This window comes from Haemorhous mexicanus, chromosome 1 (assembly GCF_027477595.1).
Source record: "Haemorhous mexicanus isolate bHaeMex1 chromosome 1, bHaeMex1.pri, whole genome shotgun sequence".
In the NCBI taxonomy this organism is placed as follows: domain Eukaryota; kingdom Metazoa; phylum Chordata; class Aves; order Passeriformes; family Fringillidae; genus Haemorhous; species Haemorhous mexicanus.
In genome coordinates, this window is record NC_082341.1 from 114,452,174 (window position 1) to 114,479,474 (window position 27,301).

The 27,301-nt window shown below is 38.6% G+C and overlaps 1 protein-coding gene across 2 annotated transcripts; it reads right to left on the bottom strand.

Moving 5' to 3' along the window:
* Nucleotides 1–1,098: 1,098 nt before the first annotated feature.
* Nucleotides 1,099–26,833, bottom strand: DSC1 (desmocollin 1). 2 transcript variants are annotated; one of them, XM_059859753.1, is made up of 17 exons: nucleotides 26,684–26,833; nucleotides 24,098–24,182; nucleotides 21,361–21,563; nucleotides 20,767–20,886; nucleotides 19,428–19,583; nucleotides 18,401–18,545; nucleotides 17,964–18,130; nucleotides 15,042–15,176; nucleotides 13,995–14,180; nucleotides 12,502–12,761; nucleotides 12,165–12,307; nucleotides 10,771–10,986; nucleotides 9,078–9,311; nucleotides 6,300–6,421; nucleotides 4,990–5,226; nucleotides 4,323–4,368; nucleotides 4,063–4,237 (listed from the first exon to the last, which is right to left on the bottom strand). In XM_059859753.1, exons 1-16 carry the CDS (start codon nucleotides 26,720–26,722, stop codon nucleotides 4,330–4,332), a joined length of 2,487 nt encoding a protein of 828 aa, XP_059715736.1. In that variant the 5' UTR covers nucleotides 26,723–26,833; the 3' UTR covers nucleotides 4,063–4,237; nucleotides 4,323–4,329. The 2 variants fall into 2 exon arrangements, with proteins under 2 accessions (XP_059715727.1, XP_059715736.1); XM_059859744.1 differs by lacking the exon at nucleotides 4,323–4,368 and having other exon boundaries at nucleotides 1,099–4,237; nucleotides 26,684–26,832.
* Between the last annotated feature and the right edge of the window lie 468 nt (nucleotides 26,834–27,301).

Here is a 27,301-nt window from a genome sequence, read left to right on the forward strand (position 1 = left end):
CATAAACTGCAGCTTAGCTGCTTGGAAAGCACAGATTGGCAGAATAGCACCTGGGGCTCCTGGTGGATAGCATGAGTCAATGGGCTTCCCCCACAAAGGAGGCCAATGACATTTTGGGCTGCATGTGGAGTGCTACCATCAGGTCAAAGGAAGTGATCCTTCCCTTTTTATCAGCACTGGTGAGGCCACACCTGGACTGTTGTGTCTAGCTCTGGGCTCCTCAGTACAAGGCAGACATGGATATACTGGAGACAGTCCAAAGAAGGCACAAAAAACAAGGACTGGAGCTTCTCTCTGATGAGAAAAGGCTGAGGAATGTGAACTGTTCCGCCTGGAGAAGGTTCAGGGGTGATCTTATTAATTTATACCTGTACCTGAAGTGAAGGTGCATAGGTGGCAGAGCTAGGTTCTTTTCAGTGGTGCCCAGAACACAGCACCATCTGAAGACCAGGAAGAACATACTTACTTTGAAGGTGACTGAGCACTGGCACAGGTTTCCCAGAGAGGCTGTGGTCTCCATCCTTGGAGATACTCAAAATCCACATGGTCCAGAACAACAGCTGGACCAACAACAGCTCAAGCTGTTAAGTGGCCATGCTTGAGCAAAGAGGTTGGACCAGAGGACCTCCAGAAGTCCCTTCTAATCTCAGGCATTCTGTGAATTTCCCTTTCCTTGGTGCTGGATAACCGAACTTACATTCTACTTGTCTTCTGATGATAATATCATAACCCCCACTATACTGATATTCTGCAGCTTTACATGCCAAACATATTAACATTGAGTCATCTGCTGCTACTGGTTTCAAATGGTTTTTATGAGGTTTGCAAAGCAGGCACTGTGTATTTTTTACAAATTATCAGCAAGATGACAGAGTAATGCTTTGTACTCTTAATATCCTGAATTTGCCAATTATAAATTTCAGCAAGACCCCCGCCTCAGATCATGCTGCAAGGACAAGTACTACTTGCATTACAGCACATTAGTGGCACAGAAGCACTGCACCAAAATTTAAAAATTCAATCCCCTTCAGAAATAGGCATACTTATCTTCATAAACTGGTTCATGCACAAGAAAGGAAGAGTTTTTATAGAACATCCTTTTATTTTGCAAAAAATTTATTACTCACTGTTGTACAAAATAAACCTAAAAATATGATGTTAAGATAATTTTGACACAGCTAGGTAGATTGCAGATTACCTAGCTGCAGGGAAAAAATCTTCACAATTTTTAAGGCAATTCAAGACAGTAACAACAAGTGAATTATACATTTTGAAAAATTCCATTTATAAGATTTACACAAATGTTATCTGGTACTTTGTATCTGTAAATTTTAATGCTTTATACAAAGTTTCCATCACATAATTAGAAGATATAATGAAAGTAATACTTTGCAGTTCTTTTTTTAAAGCATCTCACTTCTAGTCTTGGTTTTACAGAAATAGCTGGTTCAACTCAGAATTTTAGTTTTTAAAAGAGATGAAGAAGTGATTCCAGATTTCTAGTTTATTTAAAAATGGAAAAAAAAAATTAATTATCTATGCTTTCTGAAATGTAAAAAAAAAAAAAAAAACAAAAACAAAACCAATCAAACAAAAAAACCAAAACCAAATAAACCATTTTTAAGGTAAATTAGACTAGAAAAAGTATTATTTTAGTTTATGTAATGTATTATTTTTACTCTAGGATGGTAAGTTGATAACCATCTGCTTAAAACAGCCAATACTGATTCAATTTAAGCTCATACAAATTTGGTCTATTCTTTTAGAAAAGTACTACTACTGTATTTCATGAGGAAAGAAACCATATTCTCAGGGGTTTCTCTGCACCACCCTCCAAGAAATTTTCAAAAGACTGCAGTCATTATTTATCCTTGGTCCTTCTGAACCACAGGATATTTTATATAATTTAAAATACAAACAAACAAAAACACCACCAAACATTAAGAGAGGGAGGAGGAGACATTACTATTACCTTAAAAAGTGTATAGCCAATAACTAAACATAAAATGCAAGACAAAGCAGCAAGAAAATCACTAGGGGACAGATCTTCACCTGACATAAAGTCAGCACAGCTCCACTAGCATCAGCAGAGAAATTCTGACTTGTATCAGTCACAGATCTGACTGTCCATGTACAGAAAATTTTGTTTAAGTTAGTGATAAAGAGAAGCAGTGTTCAGAAGAGAAGTGTTAGCATACATTTTTTAAAAGAAGCAAGTTTGTAACACCTTGCTTCTCATCTAGTATTTTGCTGCTGATGACTGTCATTCCTGCCACTGGCAGTGTATTTACTTCAGGATGAATTCTTTACCACTTTCAAATGATACAGGAAAATATATTTAACATTGTTCTATGAAGTTCTTAACCACAGCTAGTTCTTACCAGAAATATTCCGAAGCCCATTTGCAGTGTAAAACATAAAGTTTTAGAAGTACTATTTCATAATGTTACTAAGTTTCTATACTGTTATGGGGTTTCACTCACCATAATTCTTATGGCATGAACTGCAACCACTGGAAGTCAGCAGTGACTGAAATTTAGAGCAGCATGACTCTTGGTTGTTAGCAATTATTCCTATTACAGATCATTAGCTATAGTAAATTTTTTAAAGTATCTCTAAGGCATATGTTTACAGAGCAAATCCTAAAAGCAGACTTATAGCTACAGAAATAAGTAATTGCACAAGTTTCTCATAGGCACCAAGATGTTCTTTTAAGGCACAAGAGAATTCCCAGAGAGCAGAAGACAGATTACTTAACCAGGAGTGCAAATATTAAAAAAACACTTAAAACCTGGGAAGCAGAGGTGGAATACCACCTGCTGCTTATGGCAGCATTCAAGTCCCACTACTGTCATGGGCCAAAGGTATTTGAGACTTTGTTGTGTTTGTGTATATATATATATAGTGTATATGTATGCTTAATCTAGTACAGTAACAAATGGGATTCAGATGGTTTCTGCCAGAGACGTGTGTAAACGCTGACCTCTACAACTACCCCAAATTACACTCAAAACAAACGGTTTCTCCCACTGTAACTCTGCATCTCCATAAAAATTATTAACACTGTTCTCATTCCATTTGAGCCTGTCTTCTGTCAAGCTCTACTACCAAAAAGAAACAGTTTAATGAAGTCCATAGCAGGGCAAGTAGAAAAGGTAGTGGTAGCGACACTGGACAAAACTCTCGGCAATGGCCATCATTTCTGCAATGATACTATGTCAAAACTCACAAGAAACTGAGGTACAAACTTGTGTGAAGTAAACATGAGATTTATATTGCATTCATTTGAAGTATAACAGTTTCCTCTATTGCATGATTTTTTTTTGATCTCTTATTTCCTTAAAAGAAAAATACATCCTCGCATACAATGCTGATACCCTATGTGGTGATGCCATAAATCCCTTAGGATAGCAAGTTTGATGGGTGGTAACCCATTAGGAGAAAAATATATTTTTGAATATTATTTTACATATATACAATATATATATATATATATATATATATATTTATTTAATTTTCAATCAAAATGTAAAGTTTTCTAATATATTCATGAGTACTTTTATGTCCAAAATGAAAAAATATTTTGTATCTCAGCTCATATAAGTTAACAAGGTACTTGATATGCACCAACAATATGATTTGCTTCATTTCTACAAAAATTAAAAGAAAACAAAGAAACAGTGAGTTATAAAGCTTTCCTTCTCCAAAGCCAAATACAATAAAATTTTGAAGCTGGATAATTAATTAAAAGAACACTAAGTTTTGCATTGTGAGCAATCACAAAGAATGCAAAACGTAATCTAAGTAGAAACTAGCATTACTATATTAACCTAAAGAAAAAATATTTTGAATCCCTTTGCTCTGATAGAATGTGTCCAGTGTAAGAAAATGTAAATTTAAAGCAAGAGTCATTTACACTCTTACCAGTCTATCTTAATTTTGACAAACCTCTACCCCTCTCAATTCCAAAGTACCTAATATCACAAAAGTATGACAGCCACTTATTTACAGGTTTTTTTCAGCACTCTGAAAGGCACATTTATCTTTTGATGCATGTTTCTGCTAATGTCCTAAACTTGGGTTCCAACTGATCTAAGAAGTCAAGTGCCTCTTCTTCATGCTGATCACTGCAGCAGCCTACAGAGCCAGCCAAAGATCCTTTTCCTTCATAGTTATATGAAAGGAGATAATCTTCAGAATGCTTCTGTTCTTCATCCTGTCTGCATAGGTGCACCTTCTGGATAGGAACAGAACAGATCTTATCATTTTCTTAAATTGTTATCCTAAACATATTACAAAAAAAAAATTTCTTTTTGATTTACCTTTCATTCAATTATTTTTAATCACAGTGTGTCCTCTAATGGATTCCTACATACAAAAAATGCACATGATTGGTCTATATCATTACGACTACAAAATATAAGTATTTAATAAAGAAATAATTTCTACTAATTACATATGTAAGAATAAAAGAGGAAGAACCTGTTTAAATAACCTGTCAAGCAACTAAAATTCACTGAAAATTAAAAGACTGATTTACACATAACTAGTTAGACAGGTAGTGAGTGTTTTTTGATCTCCAAGAAATGGACTACATTCTTAATGCTGTACATTCATTCCTGCCCCATTGCTAAGTTACATATGAGGTTTAAATTAGCACAAAGTAAGCAGTTAGACTAAAAGCAAACAGACATCCTCAGAAAAACTCACAAAAGCTTCAGTAAATATTCAAAATGAAAAACAGCACACTGCCTATAGCTCAAGCCAAGAGAAGAAAGCAATTTACACTTATGCCTGAAATACGTCAAAGATTACTCCTTGAAAGAGCACTATTCCAAAGGGGATGCAGAGGAGTAAATGAGAGGAAAAAGGAAATGAAACCAAAACCAGAAAGCCACCTTTCTAGCACATTTACATGTCTTCCTAGAAAAGCCTGTATATATTGACCATAGCCTACACTTCTAAGAAAATCAGTTTCAGAATACTTACTTCGCCTAAACGAGGATGTGTGAAATTATGCCACTCTGAGTAGGAGTATCTACAAGTATCCATCATAGTCTGTCCTCCTCCTTCTTTAACTGATCCCAGAGTCTGATGTCCACCTCCCTTGACTGATTCCAAGGTATGCCCTCTTCCTTTTACCATTTCAAATGTTTGCTGCTCTCCTGTTTTTACTCCATACCCTCCTTGATCACATGTATTTTGTAGAGGAATTATATTGTGATCCTAACAAACAAAACAAAACAAAAAAAGCAGTAGTGAGGACATCTTTTTTCCTCCTCATTTCTTTTTCCTTTTTAATTCAAAAAGAAGAAATGGCAATCAGAAACTGTCACAACAGAAATCTGAGAAGTCTCTTTCTTGGCACTGTGATATTTTGAAGAAAGGGCTATCCTTAATGTCCAAAGATCAGTAAATAATCTTGGGAAAGGATACTATGACAAGAGAGAAGAGAGGATATCTGAATTTAAACATGATATGATATGATATATGATATGATGATATGATATCAAAGAATGAAAGTTTTATCCCAGTGAAATATATACAATCCATATTCAAGGTTATAATGGCATTACATTATTCTTTATAGGCAACAAGAAATTTGACTTGTGCCACCATAATGATTTCTTGTTTTTCAACATGAAGTATTATTTTTAAACTCATCTCCTCTTCTTGAGGAAGACAATGTCAGGGGGTGGTGGATGACAGAAAAGAGGTAGTCTAAAGAGCTAAGTTATTCTGCATGAATGCAGTCCTGGATTGAACTATGTTCATAGTAGGCTGAAAGAAGCTTAGATGCAAAAAGAAAGAAAAATTTAATGAACATGAATCTGTTCATGAAATCAAATGCATCTGAGGTCATTTTCAGGGGAAGGGCAGAAATTGCACCTGCAATTTACACAGCTATCTGCTAAATATAAAAATCCTTCTCCAAGGAAAAAGAATGTTTTGCAATTAACACATTTTCAACACAGGCAAAATAATTAATTTCAATCTATTGTCAATGTTAAAAATAACTGCAATGTTATTAAAATGTTCACCTGAAACTGCCAACAAAATCCTTAAAATCTGGAAGTATTACAAGTAGCCAGCCTAACGACTACAAGGTATGTTTAAAGGCATATGGTACTACCACCCCTGCCTAAAGTAAGAGTTTTCAAATTCTTATTAAATGGCAAAGTACATCTAATGGTCCCTTCATTGTTAGCCTATTACTTGCAGGTGGTCCTGTTCTCAAATTGCAATGCTATCAACATCTCAATTGCAAGTTTCTATCTTGAAACAAACAGACAACTTACCATCACTTCTTCTCCCGGAGCTTCTGTGTTTGAAATGATTAAATTGTGATTGGCACAATCATCAGTCACCTGCCTGTGCATTACCCCAGCACCACAGCAGCCACAAATTGTGATCAGGATTACTATGGAAAAGGAAATAATACTATAAATTTTACCTCACAATGGTATCTACTTATGTTGGATAACGAATTTTAAGGGCCTAAGCATCAAGAACGGTTTAAAAAGAAATTAATTTCCAAAAATGCTCATAATTCAAGCTTTATATATTCCTTTTTTTTCTTTTCCAAACAGTATAGCAAGTAATCACTGCATTGTTGAATTATTTCATTCTTCTAAAACACATCTGGTTTTTCCAAAAGAAATGCAAGCATCCTTTATGAAAGCACTGTGTCTTACTCATTTTCAGTAATGAAAAATTTAGTCCAAACACAGGTGAAAAACTGTGTCTTATGACTACATTTTTCATGTCTGAATATGCAAATGTCAAATTATATCATAAGGCACTAACAGGCAAGCTACATGTCCTAATACCAGAAACTTCTGCTTCACAGGAAAGGTCAGCAGAACCCTGGAGGACTTCCAGGATTATGCTATAGAACAATCTTATTTAATCTCTTGTATTTATTTTATTCCTCTTAATAATACTACTTTTTGTTGTCAGAAACTCACCCAGAAATGACTTTGAATAGCAGTATCATGATTAACTAATACCTTTCCTAAACAAATGACTAAACCTTTCATTCAGAGAACCATTCTGTTTCCTGCACTTTTCAAATTGCTAGCTTAAAAATAAAGAAGCCCACGAGGAAGAGTTCTGCCTAACTGCCCACTGAGAAATTTGATCTGAACGTACAAACTTCTGTGAAAATTGGCCAAGAGCCACTTTCAAGCTAATTTAGCTTCTCTAGCATCAGCTGTCAGAGAGATCTGCATCAATGATTCTAGCAGGTTGCCTCCTGATGCTGACAGATGGGAAGAAGACATAAATGACAGCACTGAGCAGAGGATGCACAGGGTAAAACCTATCCACAGTAAAATAAAGGACCTATTTGTAAGTGATGCAGTCAAGAGGCAGTGAAAAAGAGGTCGGTGACATTTCACACAGTTCCTCTACTGCATGTTCCCACATCTGAAAATTCTACCTTCAGGATATATCCCAAATTTGGGTACCTGCCCCACTGAGATAAAACATTGATCTAGCTAGCCTTCAAAACATGTTCAAGTCCTAGTGTCCTAGCTACTTAAGTAAGAACAGCTAATTGAGATTCAACAGGAGCAAGACAAGTTTTACTATGACCAGAAAAAATGGATAAGAAAGAAGGAAAAAAAACCCAAAACCCCAAATTTTCAAATACTAGCTACTGCAGAATGTCCTCTGTGGTTTTTAAGGATGTTATTAGTCAGAATAACATGATTGATTGTGGTAAAAAAAAACAAACTTCCTTTTGCTTTTCCATATCACCATCATTGTCTCACTGGTTAACAGCAATATTACTCTTAGAATCTGTTATGCTTTGGGCAGCTCCAGTAGCACAAGGTATGTTCAAGGTTTTGGTCTGTTGTGAACTGTTCACCCTGTCCTTTAATGTGTCTGCACCTCAGACAGGGCAACACTGGATGTGTGTGTGGGGAAAGAGATGCTGGAGAACAGAGCTGCAGAAAGGGACCTGGGGTTCCTGGTCCATGGCAAGTTGAACAGGAGCCAGCAGTGCCCTGGCAGCCAGGAGGGCCAACCCTGTCCTGGGGTGCATCAGGCACAGCATGGCCAGCCAGGCAAGGGAGGGGACTGTCCTGCTCTGCTCTGGGCTGGAGTGGCCTCACCTGTGTGCAGTTTTGGATGCCACAATATCAGGAAGATTTTAAGCCATTAAACAGTGTCCAAAGGATGGCCATAAAGATGGTAAAGAGCCTCGAGAGGAAGCTGTGTGAGGAGCTGCTGAGGTAATGTGGTTTGCTCCACCTGGTGAAGAGGAAACTGAGGGGAGACCTCATTGCAGTTACAACTTTCTCAGAGGAAGCTCAGGGACAGACACTGATCTCTTCACTCTCATCACCAGTGACAGGACTCAAGGAAATGGCTTAAAGCTTAGTCTGGGGAGGTTTAAGTTGGATATCAGAAAAAGACTTTTCACCCAGAGGGTGGCTGGGCACTGGAACAGGCTCTGGAGGGAAATGGTCAGAGCACCAAGGCTGAGTTCAGGAAGTGATTGGACAATGTTCTCAGACACATGGTGTGATTATTGGTGCCATGTGCAAGGCCAGGATTTGGACGCAATGATCCTGATGGGTCCCTTTCAACTCAGTATATTCAATGGTTCCATGATTATATGGGGTCTTGTAAAATCCCTTGAGAAATTCAGTGTCTCAGATACCTCATATTTTAATTCACAGCACAACAGAAATCACGAAATACTCTGGGAAATTGATTTCAGCATTCCTAGAAACAGAAATGTTTCTAGAACTCACAAACTTTTTTGAAGTCTTTTCGTTCAAGTACTAAATGTAGGGTTTTTTTGGCCTCACTTACATGAACATACAGAACATCTCACACAAAATATACTTAAACAAATAAACAGAAATCCACACACAGTAACTACAGCATAAGATGAGAGCAGGAAGCCTGTGATTCTGCTATAAACAGAGCAGGTACATTAAGTCAGTGATGATGGCTATACAACAGCCAAAATAAAAAATGTTTGAATTGGGTTTGAATCTGGTTCTCTCAGCTAATTTTATAATTAAGTGAATTGTACTTTGTGTTTAAAAAAATATACTTACGCAGCAATAATAATGATCCTAAGATCATTGCAAGGATGGCCCAGAGACCAAGGGTAACATTTCCACCAGAAAGCTGACGAGTTCTGCCATCGCATTCACTTGGAGTAACACAATCACAGAGATTAACTCTTACTGTGTTCTCCCCTATCTTTCCTCCATTATCAATCACACTTACAGGAATGTCATAAATTCCATATGGAATATCACCCTTTGGTGAAAGATACCAAGAATTATCTGCAAAAAAAAAAGACAAAACCAGATCTAGGGTCAACGATGCTTGGAACTCATTTGTCACAAATGTGACCATAATCACAATTTTCCCTTCTGTTATAGCTATACTGCTACCAGATCCACAGTAATTAGTTTCAAGTTAGATAAAATGTGTTGATACAAAACTAGATCTTGAATGGATTTATACTTTCAGCACCTTTTAAATGTTAGAACTGACAAGGCATACCTTATACAAACCTCTGAAAACATATTATTTGAAACTCTGAAGTTGATTTAGTTCATTATAGGAAATGACACTACTTGGACTTACTAGTAAAGATCATCAACTAAACTGACAGTTATTAAAAAGGCTTTTGGTAGTGTGATTGGAATAATTAATTATAAACTTATTTTACACCTCTCCTACTCTTTAGTTATATTGCTGTATTCAGGGAGAATGACTATTTCCAGTGGGGGAAAAAATCAATTTAACCTGCTGCCCTGTTCAGAGGCAATGATTAATGATCATATTATTTGAGGGTCAAAATAAATAATTTGTAAAAAAATGTACAAGACTGACACTGATGTACATAATGGTTGCTTGATGATGAGCTATATGAAACAACATGTATCATCCAAAATGCAGTTTTCAATTTACCTGATATAAAACTTGAAACTCTTAGATGCCTTTGCTTTCAGACTTTTCTTTTGCCTTTCTTAGTGAGATGGAATGCTACAGAATCATATCATTTGCAACTAATTCATGTCACCATAGTAGCAAATGTATGTGCTGCTCTTGTTGCCCTCATCTGGCAACCACCAGGGAAGCTACCATCAGCTATAACTTTTTATATCAACAAATTTCAGGAAATAGCGATATCTTTGCTAATAAATTGTTTATCTACTGCCCAGGTCAGCTTTACAAAAAGTGTGCTGGGTAGCAGCAGTAGTAACATAAAAACTTCCAGCACTTTTATTTTATCAGCCTATAATCAATTTTAGATTAAGTTACAGTTTCCCAGCCCTCCACCATAATAAGAGACTAAGAAAAGCTCTATTTCTCCTTGGAATACTAGCCATTTCATTCTTAAATTCCTTAGGAATTATGAATCTTTAGTTCATTTCCAGGTGTTGATTCAATGCATTACATCAGATTTTGTTCATTCTCCTGATCTTCTTGCATCATAATTTCAGACAGCAGCTGATTTCTGACCCAAGGATGCTTGGGACAGATTCTTCCTCTTTATGCTTTAAGAGACAGATCTTTCTCCTTGCCTTTGGGATGCCAACAGTGTCATCACTGGAGGAGAACTAGAGGGACCACTAGCGACCATCATTGAGCCCCAGAGCATCTCCACTGACTACCCCAATTCCAAACAGAGATTCATCCAATCTATTCTTGCAGAACACCCAAGTGAGAGACAGCAAAGCCTCCTCTGGCAGCCTGCAGCTGAGTGAGGAGGAGGAGGAAGCTTTCACATACCGTCTTGTGGAGTTAGCTTCCACATGGAAGCCAGCCTGCGGTCGTTGATGCGATACTCAAAGGGCGCGCTGTAGGGAGCCTCATCGCCATCCTGGGCCGTGAGGCTGATCGGCTGTCTGTCTCTGCACATGATGTAGTCTGTCTGAGTGATTCGCGGGAAATTCTTGTTGCCAGGCACGATGCAAACCTGAATTGTTCCAGTGCCTGTTTTACCATCTATGAGATAAAAATAACTAGGTTTAGCACCTGCTTCTAACATTGACACATTAATTGCTGGTCCAAACTTTCACAATTAAATATCATCAACTGTATTATTCGTGTTTAGAAGTAAGCTGGAAAGCAACTGCTGATTTAGCCAGAGAGAGAGGGAGGGGGAGTTCTCACAGCTCTTTCTTGGCTGCTTCTCTTTGCTTGGCTGGTTGCAGATGCATCAGCAGCTCCCACATCTCCATATTCTGCATGTGCAGACTGTATTTTGCTGAGTACGTGTGTCTGTGTGGGAACACGTACTACTCTAACAGGTAGGAGGGGTAAGAGGAGGAAGAGTTCATAAACCAGGAGTAAAGGGCACTATGACAAGCAGAGACAAAAGCAGAAAGTGAAGACTTCCAGCCTCCTAACTTCCAGAGGGAGAAAATTAACTACATTTTCCCTATCTTCACCTCTCCTGGAAACAAAAACACTAAGGGAACAGAGCACTTCTTTCTGTCCTCTGCCCTTTAAGTCACCATGCATTCATCAGTGGCACATACCAAGTAACCAAAATCAGCATGCAAGAAATAAATGAACTCTTCCTTCCTATTACAGTTTTTCCAATACACAAATGGTCAATACTTGTCTTATGCATTCCAGTGAAATTACACTGTCTACTTTTTAATCCTTTTTCTAGAAATAGTTAATTGCAGATGCCTATATCATGCTTACTACACAGACAACAGAAGATCTAAATGATTTAAATTCACATTATTTACATTTGACTTTAAAATGCAAACTTTGACAGAGTTAGAATTGTTTGCTGCAAGTTCAATGACTTCTTTTCAAAAAGTCCTCTCTACTTTCTCTGTTGTCTAGTTCACAACTGCCAGGAGCTATCACTTAAAAAAGAATAGTCAAGAAATAGAAGAAATATACTCCAGAGAAAAATCTCTCAATTGAAAATTACTAAAGGCTATTAAATGGGGCAGATAACTTCTCAAAACATTTAGATCATGCCTGATTTATAAAGGCTCTCCCTCCTAAATAATATTCCCTAAGCATTTGACAGAGCTATCACAAAGACAAGACAATGGACTAGGTGGGCCACTGGTCTGAACCACTACAGTTGCACCCACACTACATTTGCACATAAACATCTGTTACACACCACAGAGACTCCAACAACATTTAGTACTCACTTCTGTCTATTGCAAGGACTGTGACATTGCATTGACCTCGTCTCATTTCTCCTATGTCTCGGTCCAAGACCCTAACAGTTCTGATTTCACCTGATTTGTCATCTATGTTGACCCAATTACACTGGCCAGGTGGTATCCGGTATCTGTGAAGAATAATTTGTCTTGTTAAAGATCCCAAACACAGCACACACGTGTATTTAGATACATGTATTCATATACACTGACAGGGGTGCAGGGGCACACACCAACATCCAGCCTCAACAACTATTTCCCCCTTCCCGTATCCCACCCATGCTGTATTCCAAAAAAAACCCTAGTAAATAAAGTTGTTTCATACCTTATGCCCTCACTATTTCCAGTTTCTGGATCTTCTGCTACATATCTCCCAATAGCCGTCCCAATATCTTCGCACTCTTTAACGTCCAAGCGCAAGAGACAGGGTTTAAACACCGGTCCCTCATCCACATCCAGGACATGCACAGTAACAGAGCTGGTGCTCTGGGAAAGTTGTTGGGAATGGGGAGCCAGCAGGTAGGGCGCCTCATTGTTGACTCCAATTACCAGGATCCTTTGCTTGGCAGTTTCATAGTCCAGTCCCTGTAACAAAGTTGAGGTAGTGTTTTTTTCTCTTCAAACCAATACAAAACCTAACATTCTTTTCACCACGCAATTATTACAGCTGAAACTGTACCACATTTACAAAAGAAGCCAGCTGTCCTCAAATAAGCCATTGAGATAGAGTAAAAGGAGATGTTGTTTTTTTTTAATGCAACATTTTAAGTTAGTCAAAGAAAAAGGCCTAAAAAATACCCAAGTAAGCAATACCACTGCAAAATTTTGGATAAATCTTCTGAAAACTAGTTACTAAAAGAACAGAAAGCAATTAAATGTAGTGGAGGATTTTCTTCTTCTGATTTAGTTAGTCATTATTCTAGCTTATATATATTTCCTTTTCAGCAATGGTCAATCACACTTCTCCCTAGAAGCTACAAATCCACCTGAGAATTTATGGAGTTGACAGTAAGTAGCTACCATTTATTTTTCACAAACGTTCTCCAAAGTCATTTTATACCTTTAACAGAGCTAATATTATCCTAAAGTCATAATATTCTCTAGTGTACTACAGCATTATAATAAATGTAAGAAATTTCAACTATGTTCATATACCAGGGACAGAGCTTTAGAAAAAGTTCTAATCATTACTAGGAACAAAAACTCCATAAAAAATATTATTAATTTAAAAAATGACTAGCATCTCTGCCTCTACAATTTACATGTTCAAGTTTTAATACTAATATTTTCTGCTCCTTAGAAGTTACCTCTTATAGCAGTTACAAAAGATAAAGAGGGAAAGGGATCTGCTGAAGGACAGATGCAATTGGCCTTTTTCCTCACAGCTGTAAAACACTTATAGCTAACAACTAAACTGACACAAATTTCTTATGGACTTCCTCACATGCCAGAAAAGCAAACCTGAAGTCAGCGCACTGCAAAATAAAACCTGGGGAGCTTCATGCTGAACTAGGAAGTCTACTTAACTCCCAGAGAGAACAAGACTGAAGAAGGTGCTCACTCTTTCCCTGCTTTGCCACTCTCTCATTTCTGTTAAAAACCATCAAGCATTCCTCAGTTACATCCCTAAGTCTAAACAACTCCAACTGTAAAACCAGGCCAAAGCACCATCCTCTTCTGAAATGAAAAACCAAATTCTTTGGATTCTGAACACACAAAATTGAGGAACAGTCTGGAAGGTAAGCTTTGTGTGCTATGTTTTAAAACCAAAACTTGAAAATTCATAAATTTTCCCCTAGCCCTTCAATTTTTACTTACCTTAACAACACACAGTATTCCTTCGTTTGTGTTTTTGTCTGTTGTAATTTCAAAGGCCTGATCATCATTTCCTCTTATAATTTCATACACTGCTCCTGAGCCAGGTGAACCAGGTTCATCAAGATCAACAACAGAGACTCTCAGTATTTCTACATTCACTCTGTTTTCTTCCACTCGTGTTTCATACTTGGAGTACCCAAAAAAAAAAAAATTAATTTAAATCAGAGAATAGTGTTCCACAAGGCAGGACTGAAGAGCATCATATTTACATAAGACTACTTCAACCTAAGGAGTCAATTTACCAGGCTGATGTAATTATTTATTTTGTTTTCATGCATTAGCATATTTTCTCCATTCCTCCCTTATACCTTGAGTCAAACAAGAAACCTTTCCTGACAGCACAACTGAAATCTCAGCTTCTTCATACTCTCAAACTATCCTTGACATAATTAATTCTGGAATTCTCCTTCCAGGAAAGGTAGATTAGCAGTTTCCCTCAGCTACATCAGCTATAGATTGTAATTTGCATTCAACATGATCAACATGAGAATAAGAAAAGACCTTGGGGTAAATAAGAAAAAATATATAAATAAACCAAAAAGAACTTGCAAAAAATCCAAAAACTATTAAATACATCTCTACTCTGATGTCAAAAGATTAAAGGATTTTTTGTATTTTTGTGTTATTCTGTACACGCTGAAGAAGAGCAGGTAAGAGTGATTCTCAGTTAATAATACTGATGGTATTGTACAGTAGTGAACAGAAGGGGTAAATTACATGCATTCCTTATGAATAGTGATTTTTTTTTTTAATATTACATATTACAAAATCTCTTGTGGTATTTGAGATGCATACACAGTTGTTGAGACATACTCTTTGCCCTGAATCATATTCATGGCTGGAATAAGCAAAGACATTTATATTAGCATTAACTGTCTCAGGGCATTAGACTTCATATTTGAGGGACTGTCCACCAGGAAATTCGAAAGGGGATGAAAATACCTTTTTTTTAACCTTTATGCAGACATTTTACTTATGCAGACTTACTTGTAACTGTTTAAAGGATGGTGCATTGTCATTGGTATCCTCGATTTTGACGACAACTGTTCCGGTAGTGCACAAACCAAAAGGCTGACCTGCCATATCTCTCACTTCAACTAACAAAGTGTAACTGGGTACAAGCTAAAAAGAAGAATAAAAGCATACAGAAGTTTGTCATACTCACTTTTTTAACTGCATAGTAATTCATAGTTATACAGGAGTAGAACTAAATATTTCATTCCTGTTCCATAACCTGCTCTAAATTCAGGGCTTTCCAACAAAATGAGACAATTTGCTTTGGGACTTTTTGCCCTATAGTTAAAAAGGAAAAGGAGCAAAATAATTTTCAGTGGCTAAGCAGTACTGAGTTCAGCCAGCATCTGTTAGTAACAAGCATGCTATATCCTTTATCAAATAAAGCTTCTCACAACGTCAGCATTATTTTCCAGAACCTGAAATTTTGGAAAATACAGATGACACACTTTCATCTGCTATTTGTGTCCCCTTTGGAGCAATGCAGTATTCCCTCAGGTTGTCAACAGGTGAAGTGTTTCAATGCATCTCTTATTCCACTGAGGATGAAGAAAACTGTGCTGCAACCAGCCTCTGTCTGGGCAATACAGGTTAAGGCAATGCCTGTCATTTGGCAGGGTCTGGCACTGAAGAAGTCAGCAGCCTTACTTCAACTAACAAAGTGTAACTGGGTACAAGCTAAAAAGAAGAATAAAAGCATACAGAAGTTTGTCATACTCACTTTTTTAACTGCATAGTAATTCATAGTTATACAGGAGTAGAACTAAATATTTCATTCCTGTTCCATAACCTGCTCTAAATTCAGGGCTTTCCAACAAAATGAGACAATTTGCTTTGGGACTTTTTGCCCTATAGTTAAAAAGGAAAAGGAGCAAAATAATTTTCAGTGGCTAAGCAGTACTGAGTTCAGCCAGCATCTGTTAGTAACAAGCATGCTATATCCTGTATCAAATAAAGCTTCTCACAACGTCAGCATTATTTTCCAGAACCTGAAGTTTTGGAAAATACAGATGACACACTTTCATCTGCTATTTGTATCCCCTTTGGAGCAATGCAGTATTCCCTCAGGATGTCAACAAGTGAAGTGTTTCAATGCATCTCTTATTCCACTGAGGATGAAGAAAACTGTGCTGCAACCAGCCTCTGTCTGGGCAATACAGGTTAAGGCAATGCCTGTCATTTGGCAGGGTCTGGCACTGAAGGAGTCAGCAGCCTTACCAGTTCCAAGGAAGCAATAGGAAGCAGCCAACTTAAATCCCTAGCTTGAACCAGAACAGCAGAAAGCTTTTTTTTTTTAATGTGAACAAACAAGGAAAGGAGGACCGGAGAAAAAAAGGTGGGAGCAGAGGGGAGGGAGCACACAACAGTACAGATGGATTAGGCACAAAAAGAGAAAGTTTGTAAATCAAGACGAAGCTGTAGTTCTGAATGCCTGGAAGTAGCACTGGGTTTCTCTGGTACAGGATTGAAATCTTCTGTTCTACTTCATAGGTTTATCTTTAAAAGATAGGCAGTGGTCTAGTTTTTCAATCCCTCCTTCCTTCAAGTAGTCACTGTGTCAGCTTCCTTAGTAGTCACAGTGATGCTCACAATCACTGCAACTTTCTCCTGCTGAAAAACCTAAGCACTGTAACTGCAAGCGCAAAGTTTCACAACATGATGTTTTAGGTAGATTTTCAGCCATGAAACAACCCAAGCATGCCATAATATAACTCCTTTCATCTTCAGAAAAGTTGTGCCTGATGCAATGTCTCCTAAAATGACTGTCCTATGCTAGAATTATTATTTTGAATGACACGCACCTGTCATTTTTTTCCTAATGTAATCTATCTCACATGACACTCTATCAAAAAAAAGAAATCCTGTATCTTATTTGCTTGAAAGCTAGCTGATAAAAATACATGGGTGACACATTAATTTTAAGAAATGGTATGTTACTGTTTAGGTTTCAACTATTGGAGGTATTTCTGGTTAATACAGGATGACTGACTTCTTCCAGAGAAACTCATTCATCTTCTCTATGAAGAAGCAAGAAGCACCACAAATCGAGCTTCATTAGGAGGAAACAGTGGTTCATGGCATTCCTGAACACAGAAAGTGTTCAGTAAAGAAGTGAAAAATCTATAGGCTGAACAGCTGAGCAGTAGGAAGTTCTCTGCCAAGGTTAGCTAGAAAATGGTGAAACTATGCAGAAACTCTCTGGACTAATTACAGGTTTCTGAAAAGGTTCAGAAGAAGCCTTAGAGACAGTAATAAAAAATGAAAAAGAAGCTATGTCTGTTGATCGCCATGCCAGCATTTCATAGAATCATAGAAAGGCTTGGGTTGGAAAGGATTCTAAAGATCATCTAGTTTCAAACTGCCCATGCCACAGGATTTCACCCCCATGAACTTCCACCCCCTAAATCAGTTTGCTCAGGGCATGGTACAACCTGGCCCTGAACACTTCCAGGAATGGGGCATCCACAACCTCTCTGGGCAACCTGCTCCAGTGCTTCACTACCTCTTAGTAAGGAATTTCTTCCCAACATCTAACCTAAATATCTCCTCTTTTAGTTTAAAACCACTTCCCATTGTCTTATCACTATCTGCCCATGCCAAAAAAAACAAAAAAGCCACTTTCCTTTTTCATAAGCCCCGTTTAACAACTAAAAGTCTGTAATGAGTCTTCTCCTCCCTAGGCTGAGTTGTTCAGCCTAGGGAGCTCCAACTTTTGGATTTGAACTTCTTCACATCCCTTCTGGACCTGCTCTAACAGGACCATGTCCTTTCTGCACTGAGGATCCCAGAGCTGGATGCAGCCCTGGAGGTGGGGTCTCACAAGGGCAGAGCAGAGCCATGTTAAGCTATCTGTGTGCACTAAATGACAGCTGAGAATGTTTCAGGAAAGATCACCTCTCTGTCCAGCTGTGGCAGCAATACAGAGATGACACCGGTGTCACTGTGTAAAGAAAACGCTGGGGTAATCGGAGGGGTTTGTGACACAATGCGGTATTTCAACGTGGTATGCAGAGTATAAGGCTCATCTCTGTCCTCTGCAATCACTTTCCCAACAACAACACCTGTGAACACAATACAGCAATTTTTAGTTCCAGAAAAATTTGCAAATAGTAAAAAAAATTATTTGAAAAGGTATTTCTGTTTTAAACATGTGAAAAGATCTACTTGAACATTTACTGCTGCTCTTTGCAAATTCAGTCTTTGCTGCAATATAATACTCCCCAGGAAATCCCACTGAAATGTCTTAAAAGGCAGGATCCCACCTAGTCATACTGGTATGTAACAAAGCTGCGTAGTGGTAAGTGTGTTCAGGGATTTAAAACAATTCTTACCGGGTCTGGAATTTTCAGGGACACAAAATTCAAAAAGGTCTTGTGTAAAATAGGGAGCATTATCATTGTCGTCTTCTATCCTGATTGTATGCACAAGTGGTACTTCTGGTGAATAACCATCTGGAGTGGTTGCAAAGCAAATGATCTGTAAGAAAAATTCAGTGCTTAAGCAAAATGCAGAACTTTTAGTTCAATGGAGGAGTCCATAAAACAAAATTAAGAACAGCATGCCAAGCACATCCTTCTCAAGATCAGGTTTTTCAGGCACATGGAAGAGGGTGTTATTGCTATCTTAGAGTGAAAGCAGAACAAAACCTCTGAATACTTTCCAATCTTTCCCCCTTCCATTCCTCACACACTATAAGTGCTTTTATCACTTTCTCCCTGATCCCTCCTCCAACTCTATCACTTTTTTCAAGTTTCCTGAACACTTTTTTTTCAGGTGTTCACAAGGAACCTCAGCTATCAAAATATAAATGTATACATTGTTATTTAGAACAAAACAAGAACAAGAGCAAAACTATTTGCCCCAATATAACATAACCTAATGAAATGCAGCAATAGGTACTGAAAATTATGTTTTAGAAGCTGTTTCTACTAATTGCCTTCTTACACTTCTCAGCCAGTAGAGAGAGCAGTGTACCTTGTTAACAGATCTGAACAGCTTGAGACTCAGAAAACCATAGTCATCTAGACTACACCATTATTTCTGTTTCTGCAGATCTTTTCAAGCTTCCCTAAAAAAGTCTTCCTAGAAGTAATGCAAACCCAATAGCTCACTATATTTATGTTGTAATTAGAAATTAAGCAGTGAAAAGCAAAACTACTCTCAAGATCTAGATGGCCAGCAATTCATTTATTTGCTACTGATTTTATCTCTTCAACACCAAGGATACTACTCAGAATAGACAGGTGATTCCAGATCTTGTTTGCTACCATCTCCCCTGAAACCCAACTGTCAAATAAATGCGTGAGAGATTTAAAACAACATATATAAATATTATATTTACACAACATAGGCCTGTACCTGAAAACTTGGATACTGTTCACGGTCTACCGCACGAGTAGCAAAGATATTTCCAGTTTCTCTTTCTATGTAAAACAAACCCTTTGGATCTTGATCAATTCCTGGTCCACTTGCAGAATAATAAATTGTGTAGTTCTGAGCTGTGTCTGACTGGACCTATAAGAAATCATTTTTAAGCCCAAGGAAAAATAGTAACAGCATCTCAATACATTTCCACCTTTTCATGATCATATTTAGCGCAAACAAAAACTCCTAAAAAAAAAAAACAAACTTGATTTACTGTTCACAGAACAGTAGGAAAACAGCCTGACATGTGACTGCCTTCCTTTATAATGTGTGTACATGAGGAGTTAATTCAAACTCATAAATATTTAGAATTATCAAATTAAATAGATGACAGTATAAGGGAAAAAAAAATTTGAAATCCAATCTCTCTCAAATATCTCACACACAAGGCATGTTCAGATACAGACAGCTTATTTTGGAACCTGTTCGAGACTAGTTTTAGTGCAATCACTGAGAATGTGGTTTGCACCTAAAGAAGAAAAAGTGAAGGAAGGGAAGAAAGAATAAAGACCACATAGAGTACAGTTCAGAGACATGCCAATTCAGATAGCATCTGCATCTCATTACGAGCACCAAGGAGGCAACATTAGACTTATCTATTTATAAACACTCTTCTCCCAAAATACTTTCCTTATTTACTGAATGCCAGAAGTTAGGAGGGTAAGATTAGTAGAAGAATGATTGCTCTGCACAGACTCTGTTATTACACTTGTCTCCACACATCTGCTACCAGCCACTCTGTAATCTAGTGAAGGCTAGATGGATCTATGATAACTCTAATTCTTGCATTTCTCTTTCACGCCTACTTGTTTTCTCCCACTAACTACTTTTCTGAATAACATAGGCCATACTCAGTCTTCAAGGTTGAAGGTACACACCTCGAGCTCCAGAAAGGATGTAGACAAGCAGGCAAAATTTACCAGAGTCTGTGTTTACAAAATCCTTTTCTAAGCAATATTTAGTGGAGGGTTGCTTGCTGCTGCTTTTCTTTTTAATTACACACACTGATTTCCAGGCCAAAGAGCTCTCTTTGATAGTATGTCTCCCTTCTTTTTTAAACTTTTGCACAATGCCATTTCACTCCAACAACTAAGATCACAACTTATTTCAGGTACAAGATCACAAGATATACAATGAACAGGACAGAACAAGACTGAGGAATAATATCAGGAATGTCATTGGTAGATAATAAAAGACAGCTCATCTTCTTTATCATAGAAGTCACATAAAAAACTAGCATGGGTCATAAAATTAAGGATTATATAAAATGTACCTGCTGTATTTGCAGTGGGAAAGGTCCCAGTGAGTTCTCTATCATGACAGATGGAATAGGGCCCCACCTTCTTTTGGTTCTCTTCAGAACTGTATCCCTAGCATGCCTGGTATTTGGTGTCTGGGTCGAGAAGATAGAAAGACAGATGAGAATACATCCATATATTCTTAACTGCATAATTTTTGCTTAACTGCCATCCTGCATTTCCATCTTTTTCTCCCCATTCCAGTCTTCCTACTGACAATTTGTTTTTCCAAGACCTTCATTTCTGATTATATCTGTGATAATATTCCAAGCTTTTTCATTTCTTGTAATACTTTGCATGAATAAGATCTGCTTTAATTCCTCAAACATAGCTTTTAAGATTCTTGACATTCCTGATTATGCTACTTGCTAGCATCTCCCATTTGAGAAAGGAAATCTGCTGACTAAAGCAACAGAGTAATCAACAATTGCTAAGTAAAAACACACTATACACCAGTATTTTGCCTGATTATTTGAACTCTAAAATTCAACTACAGATACCTAGTATAAAGCTGTATTCTGTAGAAAAGTATTTAAAATAAGTAAGATATCTTGAAATTGGAACCTAACCTTTTTTTCTTCTTCCACCAAATCAACGTGTATTTTCTTTTGAACTTGCTCTTGAATGTCTTTAAGTAATATGGTGAAAGTCTTTTTCTCAGCAGACAAAGAAAGAGCAGATGTTGTATACACAGAGCCATCCTCTAGAACCTTGAAGTTCTCATCACTGGAACTGATAAGCTCTGCAGACTGAAGGCATTCTTTCAAATCAACTGTAAAAAAAAATATTCAAACTATAACTCAAACAGGAAAAAACAATATCCCTCATAACACAAAAAACCCCAAGCCCCAAGTAAAAATTGTATTTACTGACAGATAGAGTCTTCAAATGCTTGTCACTCAGTATTTAAGCAACACCAATACTGATTTTAAAACCCACTTATGCACTCAAATTTGATGAAGTTTTCATTAATTTCCACTCTTGTATGCATTAGAGCTTCCTAAACAACATGGGTGCTATATGGATATCGCTCAACAAAACACTATTACACTGGTAAAATTGTGGAAGCATCAGAGATGAAATTATGTACATTTAAACACAAAAAACATTGCAGACATGCTCATTATTGGAGCAGTAGCTATTACATTTGCCTCGTGCTCCATGCCCTACAATATCGGAGAAGACGATTAATTAATGCAAATGCCCAATGGAGATGTTACATCTTGGAAGTTTTGCCCTCAGGAGGAAAGCTCTGACTGGTACTGTGTGATTTAATACTCTTGGGAGGACAAAGGCCTTTAAATTATGAGGCAGACAGATGGGAGAGATAAAGACTAACTCTAGAACAAACAATTAGCAATTTTTTAATATGCATGTGATAGAATCCCATACAGGCAATTTCAGCATACTTCCCAGGTATTTTTCATTGTATTTGCTGTCACTTGTGGCTAAAATAGATTTTTTGCACTTCAATAAATTCAGTTCACCAGCAAGTAGTTTAGTATAGCTGGAGAAAAAGCAAAATCAGCCCTAAAAGGGGATGATTTGACACCCTGAAAAGGTTGAAAGTCAGAGACAAACTCCAAATAAATGATCATTGCAGAGCACAAGATATGTGTCATGGTCTCAAAACCAAAACTTTTCAATATTCTTTCAATGGTATCATAGTGGGTGGGACACTGCTGTAAAAAAGCTGATTGCAAAATTCATGAAGATTCGGAATTTCATCCTGTATATGTAAACGATGTTTTCAATTAACTAAATTTCATTCTGCTTTCAAAACTGCAAAAACAGACAGGAAGCATAATTTAAAATACAATTTGATTCCTTCTTCCTCTTAAGTCTGTCCTTTAAATGCACAAATGAAGATTTCCTAGACTTTCTATGGTACTGCAGCAGTGACTCCTATCCTTTTTCATCTGTACAGTGCAAACAGAGTACTGAGAAGAATATCACTGCCTCAATTAAATGTGCCTTATACTGCTACCTCTTACAGCACTGCATTTCCAAAAATACCAGACTAGAGATATTGTTTCTGATAGTTATATGAGTCAACCCTATGGTCCATTAGTTATAGTTTTGTGGGGTTTTTTTCTTTAAAACCTCTGGTATAAGATATAAAGAACACTTATGATAAGCAGGAAAATCCTAATTTCATTGTCAAGGTATGGTCCTTTTATCAATTAAAAATAATTCTCTATAAATGCTTTAGTAATGTCTTTTGAGCTATAATGGTTTTGTTAAAAGTTTTGGGGGGAAAAAGTTTAGAGTTCCATGTTATACAAGTTCTTTCAAAGCACTGCAATAACATGAAGTTTTATTTTTATATAAATGAAGCTTATTTACATAGAGAAATGTTAAGTTCTATGAAACTCACACAGCTGTAGCAGCTTTCTTTGTTTTACAATTTAAAAGTAAGATCAAGGAATTTTCACTATAAAGCTGCATTTTCTGAGCAACTGGGATGAACTACAATTCACTTTATTTGTTCTTTCTACAGAAATATGGATTAGGACTGCAAACTTGGAGCACACTACTCTGTTGTCACAGGACTCACAAAGGGCACCTCTGAATTCTCAAATTCAGTCTCAGGCAGCACAGAGTCCTTCAGCACCTCCTATGCCACACCTTTCAAAGCTGCCTTTGAAAGACTGGTCTGAAAAAAAAAATAGGAGTGGGATGTTTTCTGGTCTCCTCTACTCCTCCCAGTCACCTGCAAGCTGCCCTGAACTGAGGCAGACTGTCCAGTCAGACAGGAGCACTCTCCCAACAGAATGTGCATGCAGGACACCTCTGCAACACGTCCCCTGGTGCTCTCAATGCTCCAGCACTGCTGAGCAGTCACATCCATGTTTCACACAGAAGCAGCCTCTTGGTGCCTGGTTAAGCAGGTTTTGTCTTCTTTTTTTATCATTTCCTTCGTCCAAAGAGACTTACTCTCTTCTTCATATGACAGTGGGTTATGGGTGCAGTTTGGAATATCAAGCATTTATTTAAAAGTAAGCCTTAGACTCCAAATTCTGAAAATATTAAATTCTGCCATTTTAGTTTTAAATTAAACCCTGTAATCTGGCAGGGTTTAAACCCTGCTCTTTATGCAAAAGTCGAAGGGATGCATGGAGCTGGTGTTCAAATCCGTAACAAACACAGGGCGTATCCTTCATAAAAAGCTGATCCAGCTGTTTAGCTGGCTCTCCAGTCATCCATTCATTCCATTAAAAATAAAGTCTCCTCCACTGTTAACAGCATCTCCAGCAAAGGTGCAATGCTGTGTTGTTAAGCTGGGAATTTCATAGTTTCTCTCACCTCTGCCAACTAACTTGTCAGCCTCTAGTTCAGAAGGAACATGAAAAATTACTTTCTTGCAAGCTTCACAGCACAAACTCAGCACCTAGAAAACAAATGAAGAAATCAGGAAAAAAACCCACATAATTACATGGTATTTTGAACTAGACACTGATGCTGACTTTGGTTGGTCTGTTTGTTTGTTATGACAAGCAAGCGAAACAGCACTGAAAGAACTCCTCCCTACAAATTCAGGTACTGTGCAGCACAGTATACAAAGCTTCAAACTGGAAACAAGATCTGACTACTGCTCCTGTATTTGTCCAGGGGTCGTGTTTCGTTTTGGTTTTTTTTTTTTTTTCTAAAATCACTGCACCACTGGCATTAACAGCAAGAGTTCCCTTTGACTAGAGGATTTTGCCTACACTCCTACTTCAGTAGAGATACGATAAAATACATCTTCACTGTGCGCTCCCTCTAACAGCATTCCTGGCCAATTCAGATCCCAGGTCTCTAAATATTAAGGTTTAATGCACTGACACTCAATTTGGTGGAATTGTGGCAATGCTGAACATTAAAGGGACAAGTGTCTCATTAAAACCACATGACGACACTTGCACTTATATATCACTTTGCATCTTAAAAGTGCATTCTCAACAAGCTAATTAAACGTAGCTTCAGCAATTAGATATGACATAAATAAAATGTCGTGTATCACAGCAGTCCACTCCCATATAACCAGTTACAAAATAGGGTCCTCCTAAAAATTCAAATGAGTAGTAGATAACCAGACCTTTTTCTAAAAAGAATCACATAGAGGTACAAAGATTTTCTTCAGCACAGAGCAAGTGAATCCTGATCTCAGATTATATGTGTGTGTTTTTGCCTAGTTTCTATCTCTATGTTTAAAATTGTAATCCAAAAAACACACAGACAATTAAAGACATAGAAAAATGTAAACAAATCTATCCACCCTTTTATGTGCATTTACTCTTTCAGGATGAAAGTCTAGCAAAAAAGGAAAAGCATTTTTATTTTGCACATACCTTTAGGATTAAAGGTATAACGAAGTAAATAGCTAATGGAAATCCTGAAAATTACTTCTGATGCTTATTAAGAAAATATTTAAATAAAAATACTTTAAACTCTGAAAGACATTAGGACCCTTTAGAAAAAAAAATGCTGTGTCTGCACAATAAAAGCTCTTAATATAGTTCCTTAATATATATAAACAGATATAAAAATTGCATATATACAAATAATTTAAACATCCCTGCTTATGTATTAGTAGGCTTTCCTTATTAACAGACGCTTAATACAACACTCTCTTCTAAAATACACCGCACTCATTTTTAAGTTACTGAAATTACAACATCTTTTTACACTGTTCTGAAATATTTTAAGAGTCAATATGACATGACATAATTTTTAAATAGTTATGTCAAGCCCAGTCTGATGTCAGCACAAAAAAACTATTGAGGAGTTAAATAAAAGTAAGTGGTAGTTATTCATGGACATCAAGACATAAGGAAACATCAGGTAAAAAAAAAGTTGTGATGTCCTTTCACTTTACACAAAGAAGACACCTCAGGATTTTTTTCCCTTGAGTGTTGCTTGATTTTTTCTGCTTGACAGAAGAATTTTTTCCTTTTTTTTAATTAGATATATGAATAAAGGTGCTGGCATTTCTTTCAGTTTTACTTTAATATCCTGGCAAAGGCAGGCACACAGTGTCTGAAATAGTAACATCGTCATTAAAATGTGCATATATAATTAATATTAAAAAAATAAATTCAGTGCTTCAACACTACCAAGTATTTTCCTTTCACAGGCTCAACCGACCATCTGCCCTCTTTTTGCAAATACAATGTTAATAGGGAGGAAAGGGGCTAGGAAACAATAGAAAAATCACTTTTACTCATCTACTATAAATTTAAAAAAATAAAAACGTGAGAGAGAACTACCCTGCTCTGCCCGCAAGGGCTTTTCAGGAGCTGATAATTATGTACAAATACAAAAAAACTGAATGTAAGGGAAATCACTGAAAAGTGTTTCATGCGCAACTAACTCTTTTAGAAGAGCCCAACACGCTCCACACTGTGGCAAAATCCTTCCCACGGAAAAAGGAGAACCAGGTGGGGAGAGGCAGAGTGGGAGATTTAAATAAAATTAACTGCGGTTTTTTTTTTTTTTCTATGAATATCCAGCAGCAGCATCAGCGACCCGAGCGTGCGCCCGTCGCGTAACCTCACGGGAGGCTCCAAAAGCCGCCCGACCACCTGTCCCAAGGCGAGCGGCGCATCCCGCTGGATCCCTGCCCGCGCCGAAGCCCCCCGAGGTGCACCCCGCGGCCGCGCAGCCTCCGCGCTGCTCTGCGCTCCTCGCAAGGAGCCCGCCGAGGAGAAACCCGACTCGGAGTCAAGAGCCGGGCAGAGATCACCCGCTCGGATGCCTCCCCTGTGCGCTGCGCACCCGCGGAGCAGCAGGAGCAGCGCGGAGGAAAGGCGCGGCCAGGTGCGTGAGCGGCCGGCGCGCTCCGCTGCGCTCCCCCCGGCGCCCACCCACTCCTCCCAGTGATCCCGCTCGCTCCCTCCCTCCCTCACTCACCAGGAGGCCGAGGACCAGGCGGGGGGCTGCGGGGGCCATGGTGCGCGGGGCTGGGCGGGAAGGGGGGAGCCGCCGCCGTCGGTGCTGCCACGGCGGGCGAGGGAGCGAGTGCGAAGTGGCGGCGGAGGTGGCGGCGCGACTCCGCAGGAGCGCGGCTCTGCTGTCCCCTCCCGTCTGCCACAGGAGCCGGCCGGTGGGGAGGGTGGGACCGCGCGCGGCAGCGGCGACTTTAATTACTGCCTTTTTTTTTTTTCCGCCTTTTGGGTAATGCCCGTCCCGGGCACGGCGCTGGAACACCCCGCCCGCTCACCGCCCACCTCCGCGGCGAGGCGCTGCCCGTCCCCTCCCCTCGCTACCCCGCCCCGCCGCGGCGCCGGCTGCGCGCAGAGCCGTGCGGAGCCGCGCCCGGGACAGCTCTGCCCCCGCCCCGGCGTGCCGCTCCCGGGCGCGGCACCGTCGCCTCCCCTCCCTTCTCCCTGCCCTTCCCTTCCCTTTCCCTGCGGGCCGCGCTCCGCGAGGCGCAGGTTCCGCACGGGCGGGTCCCGTCCAGTCCCGTCGGGACGGTGCCGGCCGGCGGCCGCCATGGCGGGACAAAGTACCCTGCGCTCAGAGCCAAAG

Excerpts from the sequence above, each read along its gene's own strand:
- DSC1 (XM_059859744.1), bottom strand. The coding sequence starts at position 26,722 with ATGGCCCCCGCAGCCCCCCGCCTGGTCCTCGGCCTCCTG. Across the intron at positions 12,308-12,501 it reads GGAAATAGTGAGGGCATAAG|ATACCGGATACCACCTGGCC; the intron begins GTATGAAACAAC and ends TATTCTTCACAG. Across the intron at positions 4,238-4,989 it reads CACATCCTCGTTTAGGCGAA|AAGGTGCACCTATGCAGACA; the intron begins GTAAGTATTCTG and ends GTTCCTATCCAG.